This window comes from Phyllobates terribilis, unplaced genomic scaffold (genome assembly GCF_046119375.1).
Source record: "Phyllobates terribilis strain yellow unplaced genomic scaffold, ASM4611937v1 Scaffold_12__6_contigs__length_324123572, whole genome shotgun sequence".
Taxonomy (NCBI): domain Eukaryota; kingdom Metazoa; phylum Chordata; class Amphibia; order Anura; family Dendrobatidae; genus Phyllobates; species Phyllobates terribilis.
This window is the reverse complement of record NW_027362772.1, coordinates 19,794,898-19,816,995: the sequence shown is the minus strand read 5'-3', so window position 1 is coordinate 19,816,995 and position 22,098 is coordinate 19,794,898. Positions and strand designations below refer to the sequence as shown.

Genomic DNA, 22,098 nt, shown 5'->3' with positions numbered 1-22,098 from the left:
TAGCCAGAAGAGTACAATTAGTTGGGGAGGCCTACAACTCCGCCTGGCCAGGGGAAATCCCATCTGCTCAAAGACTGACCAGGCCCCGATCGCTAGCCAGTACTCCGGGAGGGTCTATCTTTATCACCAGTAAAGACCCTGAACTACACCGCATCGTCTCTGAGTGATTCCTGCTTCCCCCATCAGCCACGTCGGCTGCCCTGAGGCCATACCCCTCCCGTTGGGGGTGATACTATCACGCTGCACAATCCTACCAACGGCCTCAGCGGTCTGCCCTGCAGCGGCAGCTCCTTCGCTGCATTCAACGGGTGGCGTAGTCGTCCAACATCTACCGCTAATACATCGCCGCTCAGTTTGACTCCCTGGGCACGGACCGGGTCACCGCCACGAGACTACAACCCTCAACAGATCCGGCTCCGGGTAAGCTCCCGTGCGCGCGATGCCGCGCGAAGCAGCAGGCCCAGGGGCGCGTCAACTTTTGGCGTAGTCGGCAGGATTTCGTGCCCGCAACCACCGGGTACTGCGTGCCTGAAAAAGACTGTTCAAACTTACCAGTGGTGAAGATTCCCGCCATCCGTGGAGGTTTCCCGCCATCCGGCGCCATCTTCTACCTTCTTCCCGCCATCCGCGAAGTTTTCCCGCCATCCGGCGCCATCTTCTGCCTTCTTCCCGCCACCCGTGGAGTTTTCCCGCCGTTGGACGCCATCTTGAAGACGCCGCGCGGGAAGAAGAGGGGCGTGGACTCCGAAAGCGCGCGAGAACCGAAGCCCCGCCTCACGTCCGGACGTTGCGTAAGGTCCTGGAAGGAGTCCAGCAGACGCCGACGTCACAGGAGCGCGACGGAAGGTCCTCAACCCTGACGATCCACTGCGGAGCCGCGGCCTACGGAAGAGGATCATCGCAAGGTAGGCCACGGTCCACTAGGGGGGAGGAAGATGTCTGATACGGAGGAGAGCTTCACTGTCTCAACCCCCGCCAGCGCCACCGCTGCTGCAGTCATGCCTTTCACCATGCCCTATATCCCGGGAGCGGCCTGGCTACCCCAGTACTCAGGGGAGTCACATACCCTGCATGACTTTAGAGAAAAGCTGGATAGCCTCTTCCAGGTGTACCCCCTCACAGAAGAGCAAAAAGTGAGCATCCTGGTGGCCCAATTAACCGGGGCAGCCCAAAGGGAGGTAAAGTCCTGGCCACCTGGGGGGAGGACTGTCGCAGGGATACTAACCCGGCTGAGGGACACCTTTGATACCCGCACCTCAGCCGAGATCAAGCTTAGATTCTACGGGTGCAAGCAGCGAGCACACGAGAGTATAAGGGACTATGCCCTGAACCTACAAGAGGCCCTGAGAGCCATTAAGCAGACCGACCCTGATGGCGTGGGAGACAAGGACAGGCTGTTGACTGAACAATTTATAGAGGGTTTATATTGCAATGCCCACCGAACCCAGTTGCGGGCAATGGCCTTACAGGACCCTCATCTGGGATTTGCACAGTTCAAGGACAGAGCCATCCGGGTGCTCCGAGAACCGGCACCAGGTGGCGTTGTGACCCACAGACGCCCCACTACCACTTACCACCAGGAGGCGGCGCCCTTGTCGGCAGGGCCTGTGGGAGCTGATGCGCAGGCTTTGAACAATGACCCGGCTCCAGGCCTGCACCATCAGGTCCAAGAGCTAGCTAAAAGCGTTGCCGCGCTAACCCGAACTGTGCAGTCTTTACAGGTTTCCACTCCAGGGAAGATCCAGCTGGCATCCGGACCGGAGGACATCCCATGGCGTCGACCAAGGAGGACCCCGCCGGCCAGAGGAAGACCCAGCGACCGATACAACGAGGACGGACAACCCATCTGCCGCCGCTGCAATCAACCCGGACATATGGCAAGGTACTGTCCTTTAAACTGGCACAACCTGGGGTAGAGGGCCAACCCCCAGGAAAAAGATCATCAGGCCTATCGAACTGGCGCGACAAATATGTGGGAGGACGTCCAGTCATGCCTGTGGTACTGGATGACATCCCTATGAGTGCCCTACTGGACACCGGGTCACAGGTTACCACTATCCCGTACGTGCTCTTCAAGCAGTACTGGAATGACTCGGATATCACCCGCTACCCTGACGACGATTTGAGTATCATCGCCAGCAATGGTCAGCCCGTGCCACAGATTGGATTTAAAGAGGTGACCATTAAAATCGGTAGAGTTGAACTGGCGGCACAGGGACTGATCATTGTAGACATTGACAAGCACGAGAGTCACCCAAAGATAACTCTAGGAACTAATGTAATTGAAAATTGTCTTGCAGAAGTGATTTTCCTTTTACAGCAGGTTGCCAAAAACGCCAGTTCCGGCCAGCAGCGAGTGCTCCAGAAAGAGATCCGGGCACTGATGCGACGGCAACAGATAGAACTCTCCGGTGGTGAGATTGGTAGCGTAAGAATGTGTGACCCTTTCCCTATTGCCATGCCCCCAAAAAGTGAAATGATGATTTGGTGCCGGGCAGCTATTGGTCTGAGAGGTAGAGATTGCCAGGCAATGGTAGAACCAGTTTACTCAGACAGTAGGCCCACCATTTTGACAGCACGGGGGGTGGTCAATGTACGCCATGGGAGGGTGCCCGTTCGCATAATAAATATCGGGAAGAGGGAAGTGTACCTGCCCCGGTATGCTACGCTAGCCAAATTGTATACCATCAATCAAAACTCCATACAGTCCGTAGAACCCTTGCCTCCATCTTCCCCGGAGGAAAGTAACGGCTCTAAGGAAACAATGGAGGACTGGTGTCAGCAACTACATTTGGGTACTGACTCCACTCCCTCACACCAGAGACAGGGAGTCTATCGGGTGGTTCAAGAGTACGAGAGAGTGTTTAGTAAACACCCGTTAGACTTCGGGCGAGTCAAGGGGGTAGAACACCGCATCCCCACGGGAGACCATCTTCCCATAAAAGAGAGGTATCGACCCGTACCCCCTGCACACTACCAACACGCCAAGGGGATGCTTAGGGACATGAAGGAGTCTGGGGTGATCAGGGATAGCTGTAGCCCCTGGGCAGCTCCACTAGTCTTAGTCAAAAAGAAAGACAACACCATGAGGATGTGTGTAGATTACCGGAAAATCAACCGTATCACACACAAGGATGCGTACCCCTTACCAAGGATAGAGGAGTCTTTGGCTGCTTTAAGATCTGCTAACTTCTTCTCTACCTTGGATCTCACTAGTGGGTACTGGCAGGTTCCTGTAGCAGAGGCGGACCGGGAGAAGACCGCATTCACCACCCCGATGGGACTTAGCGAGTTTACCTGCATGCCGTTCGGACTCTGTAACGCACCAGGAACCTTTCAACGATTAATGGAGTGCTGTCTGGGCCACAAAAACTTCGAGACGGTCCTGTTGTACCTGGACGATGTCATCGTATATTCCAAGACTTATGAGGACCACCTGAAACACCTGGCGGAAGTGTTCGAAGCTCTGGCAAACTACGGCCTAAAGGTAAAACCCTCCAAGTGTCACCTCCTAAAACCAAAGGTGCAGTACCTGGGACACGTGGTGAGCGCTGACGGAGTGGCTCCCGACCCTGATAAGATCACCGCAATTAAGGAATGGCCAAGTCCCTCCAGTGTAAAGGAAGTGCGGCAGTTCCTCGGGTTGGTAAGCTATTACCGCAGATTCATCCCCGGTTTCACCAAAAAGGCAGCTCCTATGCAGGACCTCCTGATAGGCCAGTCCCGGAAGGCCAAGAACCAGAAGCCGCCCTTCAAATGGGAGAAGTTAGAAGAAGAGTCCTTCCGCCAGCTGAAGATGGCCCTCACGGGGGATGAAATCCTGGCGTACCCTGATTACAGCCAGCCCTTTATCCTCTACACCGACGCAAGTAACATCGGGCTAGGAGCCGTACTGTCCCAGATCCAGAAGGGGAAAGAACGAGTAATCGCTTACGCCAGTCGAAAACTGCGACCCACCGAAAGAAACCCTGAAAATTACAGCTCATTTAAGCTAGAGTTCCTGGCAGTGGTGTGGGCAGTCACCGAACGCTTTAAGCACTACCTCGCTTCTTCCCGGTTCACCGTGTACACGGATAACAACCCGTTGACACACCTGGACACGGCAAGACTCGGTGCCTTAGAGCAGAGATGGATGGCCCGTCTGTCCAACTACGAGTTCACAATCAAATACCGGGCAGGACGCTCCAATACCAACGCGGACGCCCTGTCCAGGATGCCAAACCTACCGGACGTAGGGGAAGATCCAGAGGGACTGGAAGAAGTCGAACTCCCCGCGTTCCACCGTCATGGGACTATCCAGTATTCCCATCGGGTAAGGAGTAAGCAAGCCGCTACGTTTAACCCCTTGCCTCACTACAACTGGGAGGAAACGCAAGACAGTGACCCTGCCGTCCGACTGGTGAAGGAGATGCTGACTCGGCCAGAGGCTCGCCTTGACCCAGACGCTCCGGAGGAAGCCAAACAACTGTGGGCTGAGAAGAGTCGACTGTTCCTTTACAAGGGGAAGTTGTGCCGCAGAATGGTTAACTCCCGGACGCATGAACTAATCTGGCAAGTAGTGGTGCCACGAAGAGACGCAGCCATGGTGATGGAGGCATACCACGACGGGGCTGGACACTTCGGATGGAAGAAGCTGGAGTTCCTGCTGCGCGGGCGGTTCCACTGGGTAGGCATGAGGGGAACCATCGAGAGGTGGTGCAGAGACTGTGGCCCGTGCAACCTAAGAAGGAAGGACCGTGCCAGCCAGAAGACCCCCCTTCAGTCCATCGTCACCAAGCAGCCGTTGGAACTGGTAGCCTTGGATCATGTAAAACTGACCCCAAGCAGAAGTGGCTACGTCTACACGTTAACCATTGTGGATCATTACTCCCGGTTCTTGGTTGTCGTCCCCGTTAAGGACTTAACAGCTCAAACAGCAGCTAGAGCCTTCCAGCAGCACTTCTGCCGTCCACACGGGTACCCGGACCAAGTGCTGACGGACCAGGGACCTGCCTTTGAAGCGGAGGTCTTCCAGGAATTCTGCAATCTGTATGGCTGCCGGAAGATAAGGACGACACCCTATCATCCGCAAACTAATGGACTTTGTGAGAAAATGAACCAGGTGGTAATGGATCTTCTGAAAACGTTGCCCCTGGAAGAACGCAGTCTGTGGCCTGAGAAGCTGCCCGACCTGGTGGACCTATACAACTACATCCCTGTAGGTTCCACCAACTGTACCCCGGCTTACCTAATGAGGGCAAGGCCTGGTAAGCTACCTGTTGACCTGGAGATGGGAGTCCTGACACCCGAGGACACTTCACCGGAAGCAGACTGGGACACAGAGAGGCAGCAGCAGTACCGGAAAGTACAGGAGAGCGTGGAGCGAAGTCTCTGTCTCGCTAGGGAAAGACAAGAGAAAACTTACAACCAGTATGCTCCCGCTGTTCCCCTGGTACCCGGAGAGCAGGTCTTGAAGAGAAAGAGACGGCTCCACAAGTTGGACGACCAGTGGGAGAAGGACCCGTACACCGTACTGCCCTCAAGCCACGACAACCCGAAAGTTTGTACCATCAGTAAAGACGGAGGGGAAACCACAGCCATTGTATCCCGGGATCACCTGAAGAAGTGTCCCGAACAGCTACGGAACCCAGAAGGAGAGCAAGAAGACCCTCGACCCGTAGAGGAAAGGGAAGATATGGTTAGTACTGTGCTCGGAGACTTCCCTCGGTCCTGGACTCAAGTCAATGGTGCAGTTGTGGTACCCGTCCTCACGTTCCTCCAACCAGCATCCCAAGTGCCTACGGAGCAACAGGTAGAGCTGGAAGAGCAGCCGGTCCAGGAGGCAGCAGACTCCACACCAGCAGAACAGGAGGATCAACCCTCTGCTCATAGTGAGCCTGCCATACCCCTAGTGAGCCAAAGAGCCCGAAGACAGCTGCCCAGTTTACCCTTGACAGCTCCTACACCCTGTAGTTCAGGGCCAGACAGTCAGCTCCGTAGGTCCACTAGGGCCACTAGAGGCCAGTTACCCGCACGTTGGAGGATTTGAAGTGTTTAAATTGTTTTATTTGTGGTCACCTGTCTGTTACTTGTAAATAATTATGTGTTTCTAGTTATTTTTAGGAGTCCTTGGTGGATTTACCGGGAATCCTTGTACAATTGGTTGGAGCGTAACCTAGGAATGGACTAAAGACTGTTAAGGACTCGGGGCAGGACAGACCCCTACCTGGTTACGTCTCCCTGTTTTGGTGAAATGGACACCTTGCTTTTTTTCAAAATTGCACCCGGTTGCGGACACGCCGTAACCATCTTTATGTGTTTTTCTTATTGTATTATAATTGGTTATACCTTGTTATGTTTTTCTAAAAAAAAAAATATGTTTAGTCCCGGAGTACTAAATTTCACTAGGGGGGAATGTGTCACCCCAGGGGTCTGGTTTCCACGGTAACAGCAATGTTATGTCTGAGAGCAGGTGGGAGGTCTCTTGGTCAGGGATCCTATGCATGCCACACCTCCTGCCCAGTCCTGGGAGGGGAAGGACTTCCCCTATATAAACCTAGGGCTGAGGCAGGGTTAGTGAGTAGAGAAGAAGTAGAGACAGAGAAGAGAAGCAGATATAGGAAAAGAACATCAGGAGCTCTGTGGGAGCAGTGCTATAAGGAGTCAGGGGCTGGCAGCTGCAGAGCTCGCCCTGACTGAGAAGCTATCACCGGACCCGGAGTCCGAGGCTGTGGGGACTAATCTTTACCCAGCAGCAGAAACCGACCGGCAGGGGATTTCAGGTCCTCTGGCCAAGAAACCCGAAGGCACGGTCACACGCGTGGGACCAGCACCGCCGTCATGGAGCGGACGCCACAAGAAGGCCCCGAGTCACCGGCCATACGGGTGAGCACCACACGGTACACTCAGGGACGTGGGCTACTTTTACCCGCCTCTAGCAAGGTAGCCAGAAGAGTACAATTAGTTGGGGAGGACTACAACTCCGCCTGGCCAGGGGAAATCCCATCTGCTCAAAGACTGACCAGGCCCCGATCGCTAGCCAGTACTCCGGGAGGGTCTATCTTTATCACCAGTAAAGACCCTGAACTACACCGCATCGTCTCTGAGTGATTCCTGCTTCCCCCATCAGCCACGTCGGCTGCCCTGAGGCCATACCCCTCCCGTTGGGGGTGATACTATCACGCTGCACAATCCTACCACCGGCCTCAGCGGTCTGCCCTGCAGCGGCAGCTTCTTCGCTGCATTCAACGGGTGGCGTAGTCGCCCAACATCTACCGCTAATACATCGCCGCTCAGTTTGACTCCCTGGGCACGGACCGGGTCACCGCCACGAGACTACAACCCTCAACAGATCCGGCTCCGGGTAAGCTCCCGTGCGCGCGATGCCGCGCGAAGCAGCAGGCCCAGGGGCGCGTCATATGTACACAGTGACTGCACCAGCAGAATAGTGAGTGCAGCTCTGGAGTATAATACAGGATGTAACTCAGGATCAGTAATGTAATGTATGTACACAGTGACTGCACCAGCAGAATAGTGAGTGCAGCTCTGGTGTATAATACAGGTGGTAACTCAGGATCAGTATTGTAATGTATGTACACAGTGACTGCACCAGCAGAATAGTGAGTGCAGCTCTGGAGTATAATACAGGATCTATCTCAGGATCAGTAATGTAATGTATGTACACGTGACTGCACCAGCAGAATAGTGAGTGCAGCTCTGGAGTATAATACAGGATGTAACTCAGGATCAGTAATGTAATGTATGTACACAGTGACTGCACCAGCAGAATAGTGAGTGCAGCTCTGGAGTATAATACAGGAGGTAACTCAGGATCAGTAATGTATGTACACAGTGACTGCACCAGCAGAATAGTGAGTGCAGCTCAGGAGTATAATACAGTATGTAACTCAGGATCAGTAATGTAATGTATGTACACAGTGACTGCACCAGCAGAATAGTGAGTGCAGCTCTGGGGTATAATGCAGGATGTAACTCAGGATCAGTAATGTAATGTATGTACACAGTGACTCCCCAGCAGAATAGTGAGTGCAGCTCTGGAGTATAATACAGGATGTAACTCAGGATCAGTAATGTAATGTATGTACACAGTGACTGCACCAGCAGAATAGTGAGTGCAGCTCTGGAGTATAATACATGATGTAACTCAGGATCAGTAATGTAATGCATGTGCACAGTGACTGCATCAGCAGAGTAGTGAGTGCAGCTCTGGAGTATAATACAGAATGTAACTCAGGATCAGTAGTGTAATATATGTACACAGTGACTGCACCAGCAGAATAGTGAGTGCAGCTCTGGAGTATAATACAGGATGTAACTCAGGATCAGTACAGGATCAGTAATGTAATGTATGTACACAGTGACTGCACCAGCAGAATAGTGAGTGCAGCTCTGGGGTATAATACAGGATGTAACTCAGGATCAGTAATGTAATGTATGTACACAGTGACTGCCCCAGCAGAATAGTGAGTGCAGCTCTGGAGTATAATACAGGATGTAACTCAGGATCAGTAATGTAATGTATGTACACAGTGACTGCACCAGCAGAATAGTGAGCGCAGCTCCGGAGTATAATACAGGATGTAACTCCGGATCAGTAATGTAATGCATGTGCACAGTGACTGCATCAGCAAAGTAGTGAGTGCAGCTCTGGAGTATAATACAGAATGTAACTCAGGATCAGTAGTGTAATATATGTACACAGTGACTGCACCAGCAGAATAGTGAGTGCAGCTCTGGAGTATAATACATGATGTAACTCAGGATCAGTAATGTAATGCATGTGCACAGTGACTGCATCAGCAGAGTAGTGAGTGCAGCTCTGGAGTATAATACAGAATGTAACTCAGGATCAGTAGTGTAATATATGTACACAGTGACTGCACCAGCAGAATAGGGAGTGCAGCTCTGGAGTATAATACAGGATGTAACTCAGGATCAGTAATGTAATGTATGTACACAGTGACTGCACCAGCAGAATAGTGAGTGCAGCTCTGGTGTATAATACAGGTGGTAACTCAGGATCAGTATTGTAATGTATGTACACAGTGACTGCACCAGCAGAATAGTGAGTGCAGCTCTGGAGTATAATACAGGATCTATCTCAGGATCAGTAATGTAATGTATGTACACGTGACTGCACCAGCAGAATAGTGAGTGCAGCTCTGGAGTATAATACAGGATGTAACTCAGGATCAGTAATGTAATGTATGTACACAGTGACTGCACCAGCAGAATAGTGAGTGCAGCTCTGGAGTATAATACAGGAGGTAACTCAGGATCAGTAATGTATGTACACAGTGACTGCACCAGCAGAATAGTGAGTGCAGCTCAGGAGTATAATACAGTATGTAACTCAGGATCAGTAATGTAATGTATGTACACAGTGACTGCACCAGCAGAATAGTGAGTGCAGCTCTGGGGTATAATGCAGGATGTAACTCAGGATCAGTAATGTAATGTATGTACACAGTGACTCCCCAGCAGAATAGTGAGTGCAGCTCTGGAGTATAATACAGGATGTAACTCAGGATCAGTAATGTAATGTATGTACACAGTGACTGCACCAGCAGAATAGTGAGTGCAGCTCTGGAGTATAATACATGATGTAACTCAGGATCAGTAATGTAATGCATGTGCACAGTGACTGCATCAGCAGAGTAGTGAGTGCAGCTCTGGGGTATAATACAGAATGTAACTCAGGATCAGTAGTGTAATATATGTACACAGTGACTGCACCAGCAGAATAGTGAGTGCAGCTCTGGAGTATAATACAGGATGTAACTCAGGATCAGTACAGGATCAGTAATGTAATGTATGTACACAGTGACTGCACCAGCAGAATAGTGAGTGCAGCTCTGGGGTATAATACAGGATGTAACTCAGGATCAGTAATGTAATGTATGTACACAGTGACTGCCCCAGCAGAATAGTGAGTGCAGCTCTGGAGTATAATACAGGATGTAACTCAGGATCAGTAATGTAATGTATGTACACAGTGACTGCTCCAGCAGAATAGTGAGCGCAGCTCCGGAGTATAATACAGGATGTAACTCCGGATCAGTAATGTAATGCATGTGCACAGTGACTGCATCAGCAGAGTAGTGAGTGCAGCTCTGGAGTATAATACAGAATGTAACTCAGGATCAGTAGTGTAATATATGTACACAGTGACTGCACCAGCAGAATAGTGAGTGCAGCTCTGGAGTATAATACATGATGTAACTCAGGATCAGTAATGTAATGCATGTGCACAGTGACTGCATCAGCAGAGTAGTGAGTGCAGCTCTGGAGTATAATACAGAATGTAACTCAGGATCAGTAGTGTAATATATGTACACAGTGACTGCACCAGCAGAATAGTGAGTGCAGCTCTGGAGTATAATACATGATGTAACTCAGGATCAGTAATGTAATGCATGTGCACAGTGACTGCATCAGCAGAGTAGTGAGTGCAGCTCTGGAGTATAATACAGAATGTAACTCAGGATCAGTAGTGTAATATATGTACACAGTGACTGCACCAGCAGAATAGTGAGTGCAGCTCTGGAGTATAATACAGGATGTAACTCAGGATCAGTACAGGATCAGTAATGTAATGTATGTACACAGTGACTGCACCAGCAGAATAGTGAGTGCAGCTCTGAAGTATAATACAGGATGTAACTCAGGATCAGTAATGTAATGTATGTACACAGTGACTGCACCAGCAGAATAGTGAGTGCAGCTCTGGAGTATAATACAGGATGTAACTCAGGATCAGTAATGTAATGTATGTACACAGTGACTGCACCAGCAGAATAGTGAGTGCAGCTCTGGAGTATAATACAGGATGTAACTCAGGATCTGTAATGTATGTACAAAGTGACTGCACCAGCAGAATAGTGAGTGCAGCTCTGGAGTATAATACAGGAGGTAACTCAGGATCAGTAATGTAATGTATGTACACAGTGACTGCACCAGCAGAATAGTGAGTGCAGCTCTGGAGTATAATACAGGATGTAACTCAGGATCTGTAATGTATGTACAAAGTGACTGCACCAGCAGAATAGTGAGTGCAGCTCTGGAGTATAATACAGGATGTAACTCAGGATCAGTAATGTAATGTATGTACACAGTGACTGCACCAGCAGAATAGTGACTGCAGCTCTGGAGTATAATACAGGATGTAACTCAGGATCAGTAATGTAATGTATGTACACAGTGACTGCACCAGCAGAATAGTGAGTGCAGCTCTGGAGTATAATACAGGATGTAACTCAGGATCAGTAATGTAATGTATGTACACAGTGACTGCACCAGCAGAATAGTGAGTGCTGCTCTGGAGTATAATACAGGATGTAACTCAGGATCAGTAATGTAATGTATGTACACAGTGACTGCACCAGCAGAATAGTGAGTGCTGCTCTGGAGTATAATACAGGATGTAACTCAGGATCAGTAATGTAATGTATGTACACAGTGACTGCAACAGCAGAATAGTGAGTGCAGCTCTGGAGTATAATACAGGATGTAACTCAGGATCAGTAATGTAATGTATGTACACAGTGACTGCACCAGCAGAATAGTGAGTGCACCTCTGGAGTATAATACAGGATGTAACTCAGGATCAGTAATGTAATGTATGTACACAGTGACTGCACCAGCAGAATAGTGAGTGCAGCTCTGGGGTATAATACAGGATGTAACTCAGGATCAGTAATGTAATGTACGTACACAGTGACTGCACCAGCAGAATAGTGAGTGCAGCTCTGGAGTATAATACAGGATGTAACTCAGGATCAGTAATGTAATGTATGTACACAGTGACTGCACCAGCAGAATAGTGAGCGCAGCTCTGGAGTATAATACAGGATGTAACTCCGGATCAGTAATGTAATATATGTACACAGTGACTGCACCAGCAGAATAGTGAGTGCAGCTCTGGAGTATAATACAGGATGTAACTCAGGATCAGTAATGTAATGTATGTACACAGTGACTGCACCAGCAGAATAGTGAGTGCTGCTCTGGAGTATAATACAGGATGTAACTCAGGATCAGTAATGTAATGTATGTACACAGTGACTGCAACAGCAGAATAGTGAGTGCAGCTCTGGAGTATAATACAGGATGTAACTCAGGATCAATAATGTAATGTACGTACACAGTGACTGCACCAGCAGAATAGTGAGTGCAGCTCTGGAGTATAATACAGGATGTAACTCAGGATCAGTAATGTAATGTATGTACACAGTGACTGCATCAGCAGAATAGTGAGCGCAGCTCTGGAGTATAATACAGGATGTAACTCCGGATCAGTAATGTAATATATGTACACAGTGACTGCACCAGCAGAATAGTGAGTGCAGCTCTGGAGTATAATACAGGATGTAACTCCGGATCAGTAATGTAATATATGTACACAGTGACTGCACCAGCAGAATAGAGAGTGCAGCTCAGTAACTTTGCTATGTATATAAGTATAACATTCTGTGCTTTTCTAGAGTACGTTCAGCCAGCTTGCCTTCCGGCTTTGGGGCAGCAGATTGTAGATGGAAAGGTCTGCACAGTTACTGGATGGGGTAACACGCAGTATTATGGTGAGTGGTCTCTGTGGAGGTCCTTGGTATATACTATATATACTAGCCTCATCTCTAGACTTCCAGTTCATTCATCTTTATATTCAGGTCAGCAGTCGGACATTCTGCAGGAAGCATCGGTGCCGATAATAAGCAATGCTGTCTGCAATCAACCAGAGTATTACAACAATCAGATCACAGGGAAGATGTTCTGCGCTGGATACTCTGATGGGGGGATTGACGCCTGTCAGGTAGGTGACTCTCTTATTTTGAGTTCTGCACTTGATTCCTACTCATTGGATACAATAGTGTATATACTATATGTAGATGAGCCGGGAGGCTGTGTCAGTAAGGAAGTTCTTCCTGGTGTGATGTCAGAGCTATGCTGTGTGCTCTAAGCCAATCAGATGTCAGATCACTGCTTCACCATCCTTTCCCGCAGAAGAGAAACTGCAGCTGCATCCCCTTCCTCCCTCTCCTCTCTTCTGTGTCATAAAATTGGAAATTCAATATGCAATCATATATTTGTTCCCCTTTTGTTCCTATCATGTTCATATTTATCTAGGGAGACAGCGGAGGCCCATTCGTTTGTGAGGACACCATCTCCCGCACTTCAAGATGGCGTCTATGTGGAATTGTCAGTTGGGGAATAGGCTGTGCTTTGCCAAACAAACCTGGCGTATATGCCAAGGTGGATCAGTACCAAAGCTGGATTTACAGAGCCATGAAGGTCAGTAACTTGGTGGTGGTTTTGTCAGGGGTTTATCACGACAAAGAGGAGCCAGAAGACCGCGGTGTCTGATTTCTCCTACTCCTGCACTGACTAGAAGCACTTCACCATATTAAACAGTGCAGGTTTCTCCTAGCAGTACAGTGGTTAATCTGTTCTGTTGGGAACTCCTGGAGCTGTCCTGCTTTGATGGTCTCAGCTGTTCAGTGTTGACCATTCCCCTCTGTTATATGTGTTCTTGCCTCTGGCAATCAGGATTGCCAGTGTCAATTCATAGTGCCTGGTTCTGGAGTTGGAGGTGTTTGTTGTTTGAGGAGGCATTTGGAGTGTTGTTCTGAAGTCTTTTGCTTTGTGGTTTGTCTGTGTGCATATCCTCACCCTCTGTTGATTGTTTTTTTTCTTTCTTTTACTTCCCAGTGTTCCACTTTGTTGTTTGTGAGAGCATAATTGTATGATTGGTATTTTCATTTATCCCTGGACATCTTACCTTGTTAGTCTGGTTTCTGTATTCTTATACACTACTACTACCCAATTTCCTGGGTGGGGAAGGGGATAGATAAGGGCTGATTTAAGAGCTCAGCAAGGCACGTGACCCAGGCGTCTTCACCAATAGAAGTAACTAGGGCTCCCCTAGCTTTAGGGATAGGGAAGGAGCCCCTAGCCCCAGGATATCAGACAGCCGTGACGGGTTTATTTTATAATTATGTAACATCTAAGTTATCTGTAGGTTTTGAATATTTTTTGAAATATGGTGTCAAAAATGACCAATAGCTCCATAATCTGATGTTCTAGGGGGTTCTTCAAAAAGCTTTGGGGTGATGACCGACACATTACAACATCAAAACCAATCAACTAGAAATCCCAGATGGACCAAATTATCTGAAGTTATTGACTTCAAAACATTTTTGCTAACTTTGTTTTAAACTTCTTCCCAAAATTATAGACCAAATCAGGAGACACTGGAATCCTCGAGATGCAGTGAGAACACATGAAGTTCTACAAATTGGCGAGACAAGACCATTCTGGTACAAGACGACCATTTTTTTTTTTACATCATCCGACGAACTTTAAGTGGGGGGGGGGGGGGGGCGATGAGCGATTAACCTCCAGCCCACCATGTCTATTACCCCTGTTATGCCATGATGAGATTGAGTTTTTACTCCATAAGCTGCTACAATGTTACGAAATTAGAATCGCAGAACTCAGGAGTTTGATTAGCCGTCGAGCCGCTGCCATCATTTTCCAGTGTATCAGAAAGCACATATACACTTTACCTATGGAGCTGAGGATACTTTAGTACTTTTATTACTTTTTACAATATTAGTCATCTGTAGTTGACCTTCTTCAAGGACTTTATGTTTTATATGAGAACTTTGCCTTAATGTAGATGAGAAGGCTTCAAAAACGAATGTAATTGTATCCAGTCAGTGGCATCTTCTGCCTCGACTTGAGATGGTTGAGTGAACTGGGTGGTTGGATCTCAAGAAACTTCAAGAAACGAATGTTAAGGTCTGATGAATGGTCTTTGACTTGAGTTGGGTCATAATTGGCTTTGACTTATCTACTGGCCAATGGTTGAATGAATTGATTGGACGATGAAGTGAAGTGATTGACCATGGTCTACTCAGTTGTGTCACTATGGACTGGGGCTACTTGGGACTTCTTGTTGCTGATTTAGATGCTTTCAGTTGATTCCATGGGTATGTTAAATGGAACCTTTTTGTGAAGACAACCAGTGACCTTCTTCTTCGACAGGACCACCAATCTCGAAAACTATTTTCCCATGCCATGCAGGTTTGGGTGGTCATCTATGTTACAAGTAAGGAAGAAAACTATTGTTGACTTTGAGAACGTTTAGATAAACTTATATTTTACATTTCTGTTGAATGTACTGAACTTCACATTAATTCTTACAGCTGTCTATTCTGCTCTGCCCCAATCTCAGATCCAATATCCACTGCTTTAGTGGCAATATATTAGTTGGCTCATCATGGGAAGCCTGAAACAATGAGACATAGATGCAGAATGGTGGTGATCTGATGGGTGGTCTTGGACAAGGTCAGACATGGGTGAAAATTAATGATTTGGGGTTTGAAGAACTATTGTTGACGTTTGGAATTTCTAGACAAACAAATATTTTAAGCTTTTCATGAATGTATCGAATTTGACCATAATTGTATCTTCTCTCTATTCTGCCTAAACATTGGGTCAGCTACAAGAAGAATCTCAGATCCAATGGCCACCATGTATTTCGGTTATCATACAAGGAGTTGTTTCATCATAAAAACCCTTAAACTAGAAGAAATAGAAAAAAATGGCTGTTTGATGGATAGTCTTAGACTGGACATTGATTGTTTTGGACTTGGCCAGACATGGGTGGTCTTGGACTCGGTCTGACATGTGTGGTCTTGGTTAGACATGGGTGATTTTAGGCTTGGTTAGAAACAGGTGGTCTTGGACTAAGTCAGACATGGGTGGTTTTGGACTAGGCCAGACATGGGTAGCCTTGGACTAGGTCAGACATGCGCGGTCTTGAACTTGATCTGACATGTGTGGTCTTGCACTTGGTCAGACATAGGTGGTCTTGGTTAGACATGTGTTATCTTGGGCTAGGTCAGAAACAGGTGGTCTTGGACTAGGTCAGACATATGTGGTCTTGGACTAGGTCAGACATGGGTGGCCTTAAACTTGGTCACACATGGGTGAATTGAACTTGGCCACACAGGTGTGGTCTTGGACTATGTCAGGCATGGATGGCCCTGGAGTAGATCAAACATTGGTGACTTGAATTTGGCCACACAGGAGTGGTCTTGGATTAGGTCAGACATGGGTGGTCTTGAATTTGGCCAGACATGGGTAGTCTTGGACTAGATCATACATGGATGGTCTTGGACTAGGTGAGACATGGGTGATTCTGAACTTGGTAAGACATGGGTGGCCCTGGACTAGATCATGCATGTATGGTCTTGGACTAGGTGAGACGTCGATGATTCTGAATTTGGTAAGACATGGGTAGCCCTGGACTAGATCATTCATGGATGGTCTTGAACTTGGTCAGCCATATGTAGTCTTGGGCTAGGAAACCCATGGGTTGACTTGAACTTGGTCAGTTATGTGTGGTCTTGTACTTGGTCGTAAATGTGTGGTCTTTAACTTAGTCAGACATGGGTTGTCTTGGACTTGAATGGAGAGAATTGTGCGGTGATTGCAGGAAAGGGCTACAAGACTTCATCTTGCCCCAACACCTAGGTTCTTGACACAGTCCTGGACTATTATTGTGATCTCCAGTGCAATAATAAATTCCCAGGTAGAATCTATGGCATGAGCTCTACACCAACCGACTTCAGGCACTTTACTAATCTGGAAAGATAAATGTCTTCTTCTAGTTGAGCCATTCTGGAACAGAAGTATCTTTACAAGAATACAGAAGATAGTCCTTTGTATCCCAGAAATGGTGTGAAAGAGTCATGGAGATTGTGGTGCCTCATTATGATTTGTACAAAGGAAGTTGAAGGGCTTCTCCATGAATACTGGTTGATGACCCGTCCATAAAACGTCAGATTGGTTGGCCATAATCACTCAATCATTTTTTAACAAGCACTGTTGTGTACTTTGTCAGTGTCTTTGCCTGTTGTTACAGAAATGAGCCCCATTTAATCAGCGGGGGTGCTGAAAGTCAGACCTTTGATAATTCTGGAGGACCCCTTTATGCTTTTGATTCAATGTGTGACTGCACCGGGTCTGAGGCTGTAATAAGACCCCTATATAAACTACAATGTTGATACCCTGTATACTGCCCTTGTGTATGTTCATCTTTAAATGTTACAATTTACTATAAAACTTGTTATACTCTAGTCACATCCAGAGCTGCATTTGATAAACTGCTGTCTTCTTCTTAGCCTCATATCTCTCTGTTGCAACCTTCTGGTTTAACACTGCCAATTCATGGTCTCTCCACCAAGCGCTGTCCAGTAATGGGTGCGGAAAATGCAAAATTGAACCAGAACGCAGAGGCTGAATGAAAGGGATGGATTCCAAGCAGGCAGTAGAATCATGAGTGCAGCTTTGGATGTGATTGGAGCATGGGATATAATATAACTGAAGATGAGCCTTGCAAGATACTGATTGTTATGTGTCAGTCCCTGATCCGGACTGTGCTGATATCCATTCTGTAATTCACACTGTAACGTGTCGATACTTAGTAGCTTTGTATGTCCTGAACTTCTAATAAATGTACAGCTTAAAAATAAAACTTTTTCTTATGTTCTTGAATTCTATTTCTTCCCTGGTCCTGATCTGTGTCCATACGTTCTACCAGCATCTCGTTCGTAGAAGAGCACGGCTGAGATACATCCAGCTGATCATGAACGCAGCCTAGCCTCTTCATAGACGATGCATCCGATTACATCTCAGCAGCATCACATTCTCCATTGTGGTCCTACACAATGGACCCTTCAGAACCATGAGGATCTATGTGCTGTAATTCACTGGAGCAGAACCATGAGAACAAGGATATAGCTACAGGGGGTACAGAGGACAATATTATGGCACATGGTATGTAGGGGGCACTGATGTTGCATTAAGACCCATAAGCACACTCTTGTGCACTCTTGTGCATGGGGGGGGGGGTTACAGATTTCAAATGGTTAAATAAGGGTATAATATGTCAGTACTTGCATTTTATGATCGATGCTTGCACCTACAGTTCCTGGCCACAAGATGGCAGCATTACAGAGAACATTTCAGAAACAGATACATTGTTTATATAAACAAAAAAACAACTTAGAAACTTCGCAACATTATCATTATCAACATTATCATTTATCCTTATGCCAAAGTGTCCAACGATTCCAGATCAAGTCCTGAAGGTCTGGACACCTCTCCCCTCAGCTATTTGTTAGTTTGAAAAAACTACAGAAACCCTTTGCAGTTTCCTAGACTTAATCCTGTTGACAGAAACTTTTTTTTTTTTTAAACTTTTTCTAGTCACATCCAGAGCTGCATTCCAAAATCTATTGTTTTTTTTATTTATTTATTTTCTCAATCTTCATACCTCTCTACTGCCACCTGCTGCACAGAATCTGTTTTACTAATTAAAAGCCAATATTTTATGAGGTTTATTAATAATATCAGTAAGTCCCTAATGGGTCAGTTCTGTCTGTATTTGGCTCCAGTCTCCTAACATCATTATAATAGGAAGTTGATTTTTACGCATTTGATAGATTTGCATTACTGCCCCACTTGTCTTTGTACGCCTCCCTTAATATTCCCGGGGTATGACGTGAGCCGGCAGAATTTTACCTTTAGGGTATGTTCACACCTTAAGTATTTGCTGCATTTCTGTACCATTTCTGCATCTCTTGGCAGTGTAAAATACGCGCTTTTTTTCCAGCATTTTTGTCACGTTGTTTATATGTGTTTTTGTTGCAGATTTTCCCCCACTGATTGAGTGAAATCTGCAGCAAAAATGCTGAAAGAATTACTGTAAATATGCAGGGAAAAAAATAAGCAACGTGTGCATGAGACTTTAGGAATCTCATTTGCTCTTTTCTGGGACTAGGAAATCCTTCAGGTTTTATGACCAAACTGTAGAAAAAACGCAACAAAAATGCAAGGTGTGCACAGAAGGTTAGGTTATCCCCTGGTTTGCACTTTTATATACATAAAGCCCTAATAATGGCGCTGACAGCGAATAGTTCATCATCCAGTGTCCTGCAGTCATGGCTTCCATATTAGCTTGTGCTACAACAAAACAATCAATTTGAATAAAGTGAATTGCAGTGTGAAAAGCATGAAGGAGGCAAAGAGGCTCTAATAAGACCGAGGGTGGATTTCAGATGAAGGATTCTTTACTGTACAAGCAGCGAGACTATAAATTCTTTACTGTACGAGCAGTGTGACTATGGATTCTTTACTTTACAAGCAGTCTGACTATGGATTCTTTACTTTACAAGCAGTGTGACTATGGATTCTTTACTTTACAAGCAGTCTGACTATGGATTCTTTACTTTACAAGCAGTGTGACTATGGATTCTTTACTTTACAAGCAGTGTGACTGTGGATTCTTTACTTTACAAGCAGTGTGACTATAGATTCCTTACTTTACAAGCAGTGTGACTATGGATTCTTTACTTTACAAGCAGTGTGACTATGGATTCTTTACAAGCAGTGTGACTATGGATTCTTTACAAGCAGTGTGACTATGGATTCTTTACTTTACAAGCAGTGTGACTATGGATTCTTTACTTTACAAGCAGTGTGACTATGGATTATTTACTTTACAAGCAGTGTGACTATGGATTCCTTACTTTACAAGCAGTGCGACTATGGATTCTTTACTTTACAAGCAGTGAGACTATGGATTCTTTACTTTACAAGCAGTGAGACTATGGATTCTTTACTTTACAAGCAGTGCAACTATGGATTCTTTATTTTACAAGCAGTGCGACTATGGATTCTTTATTTTACCAGCAGTGTGACTATGGATTCTTTACTTTGCAAGCAGTAAGAATATAGATTCTTTACTATATGAGCAGTGACAGTACAGATTCTTTACTGTACAAGCAGTGTGACTATGGATTCTTTACTGTATGAGCAGTGAAACTATAGATTATTTACTGTACAAGCAGTGACACAATGGATTCTTTACTATACGAGTATTCACAGTACAGATTCTTTACTGTACAAGCAGTGAGAATATGGATTCTTTACTATGCGAGCAGTGACACTGTAGATTCTTTACTATACGAGCAGTGACAATACAGATTTTTTACTGTATGGACAGTGAGACTACAGATTCTTTACTATATGAGCAGTGACACAATGGATTCTTTACTGAGAGAACAGTGAAACTACAGATTCTTTACTATGCGAGCAGTGACACTATAGATTCTTTACTGTATGAGCAGTGAGACTACAGATTCTTTACTGTATGAGCAGTGAGACTACAGATTCTTTACTGTATGAGCAGTGAGACTACAGATTCTTTACTGTATGAGCAGTGAGACTACAGATTCTTTACTGTACAAGGAGAAATATTAAGGATTCTTTACTGTACGAGCAGTGAGACTTTGGATCTCTGGAGTCTATCAGAGTATTCGCTCTGAATTTGGCCGGGTCAATGAATCCAACCACATGTCCCCGTGCTTCTCTGGGGCTACAGGGGAAATCTGTCTTTGCTGGAAGAATCGGAGAGAAGATGGTTCTTACCAGTGATGTCACCATGCCAATGTCTGAGGTGTCAATCATCAGGTGCGCAGCGCCCCCATGTTAACCGCGAGGCAAAGGAGTTATTGAAGATAAAAGGAAGGATACAAGGTCTCTGATAATCTGGAACATTTGCTAATCTGTCATGTCCTGATGTAACCGAACAACCCAAAACTAAGAGGAAGAGTCACTAATGGTCTCTGCCCCCTGGTCCGGTGGCTAATAACTGGTTAATGTTCCGCTTATTGGGCCCTTTCTTTACAAAACCAGGATCGGTCAAGAATGACGCCATAAATCTTTACAATAAATTCTGTGTAGGACACATAAAGTAACCAAACAGATTGTTCCCGAGCCAACCGCTGCGCCATCACTGCACTCAGGGATACAACTGACTCTTCCAGTTGTCACATGTAGCCCCGGGCTCCGGGAACAGGCGAGGACCAGATCAGGGTGGATAAAGCACCGAAATCAGTGAGGAGCAGATTGCAAAATAACAAAAGAAAATCAAATAGTCCATAAATGAGCCGTGAACCTGAGAGATCCAGAAGAGATCAGACGCAGCAGGAAGGAAGCTTAACGGCTGCAGCCTGACACTGAGTGCACCGACACTGGGAGAAGAGGGGAGGCGCCGCAGCTCCGAGACCAGCCTCATATACTGAGCAGAGGTACAAGTATATATACCCTGCAGATCCCCCCAACAGCGCGTCATCCACAGATCCCCCACAACAGTGCGTCATCCACAGATCCCCCACAACAGTGCGTCATCCACAGATCTCCCATAGCAGAAACGCTCAAAAAAAATCTGGAGCATTTCTGCATTGTGCGCACATAGCCTTACATTAATTGTATGGCTTAATATTGAGCACACGTAGCCATCTATACACAGCGGGAGGCCGCACGTAGCCATCTATACACAGCAGGAGGCCACACGTAGCCATCTATACACAGCAGGAGGCCGAATGTAGCCATCTATACACAGCGGGGGGCCACACGTAGCCATCTATACACAGCAGGAGGCCGCACGTAGCCATCTATACACAGCGGGAGGCCGCACGTAGCCATCTATACACAGCGGGAGGTCGCACGTAGCCATCTATACACAGCGGGAGGTCGCACGTAGCCATCTATACACAGCAGGAGGCCGCACGTAGCCATCTATACACAGCGGGAGGCCGCACGGAGCCATCTATACACAGCAGGAGGCCGCACGTAGCCATCTATACACAGCGGGAGGCCGCACGTAGCCATCTATACACAGCGGGAGGCCGCACGTAGCCATCTATACACAGCGGGAGGTCGCACGTAGCCATCTATACACAGCGGGAGGCCGCACGTAGCCATCTATACACAGCGGGAGGTCGCACGTAGCCATCTATACACAGCGGGAGGCCGCACGTAGCCATCTATACACAGTGGGGGGCCGCACGTAGCCATCTATACACAGCGGGAGGCCGCACGTAGCCATCTATACACAGCGGGAGGCCGCACGTAGCCATCTATACACAGCGGGGGGCCACACGTAGCCATCTATACACAGCAGGAGGCCGCACGTAGCCATCTATACACAGCAGGAGGCCGAACGTAGCCATCTATACACAGCGGGGG

At 47.0% G+C, this 22,098-nt stretch overlaps 2 protein-coding genes across 4 annotated transcripts in view; both read left to right on the top strand.

Moving 5' to 3' along the window:
* HPN (hepsin) overlaps positions 1-17,564 on the top strand; it is an 84,825-nt gene extending 67,261 nt beyond the window's left edge. For all 3 annotated transcript variants that reach the window (XM_073655657.1, XM_073655658.1, XM_073655659.1), the window contains 4 exons: positions 12,483-12,578; positions 12,666-12,808; positions 13,123-13,287; positions 14,231-17,564. In XM_073655657.1, coding sequence (XP_073511758.1) covers positions 12,483-12,578; positions 12,666-12,808; positions 13,123-13,287; positions 14,231-14,269 — 443 coding nt within the window. In that variant the 3' untranslated portion in view covers positions 14,270-17,564. The remainder of the gene's footprint in view (positions 1-12,482; positions 12,579-12,665; positions 12,809-13,122; positions 13,288-14,230) is intronic.
* Positions 17,565-21,003: 3,439 nt separating this feature from the next.
* LOC141171943 (FXYD domain-containing ion transport regulator 3-like) overlaps positions 21,004-22,098 on the top strand; it is a 29,676-nt gene continuing 28,581 nt past the window's right edge. Inside the window, exon 1 of the mRNA XM_073655656.1 lies at positions 21,004-21,158. The gene's annotated coding sequence lies outside the window, so the exon portion shown is untranslated. The remainder of the gene's footprint in view (positions 21,159-22,098) is intronic.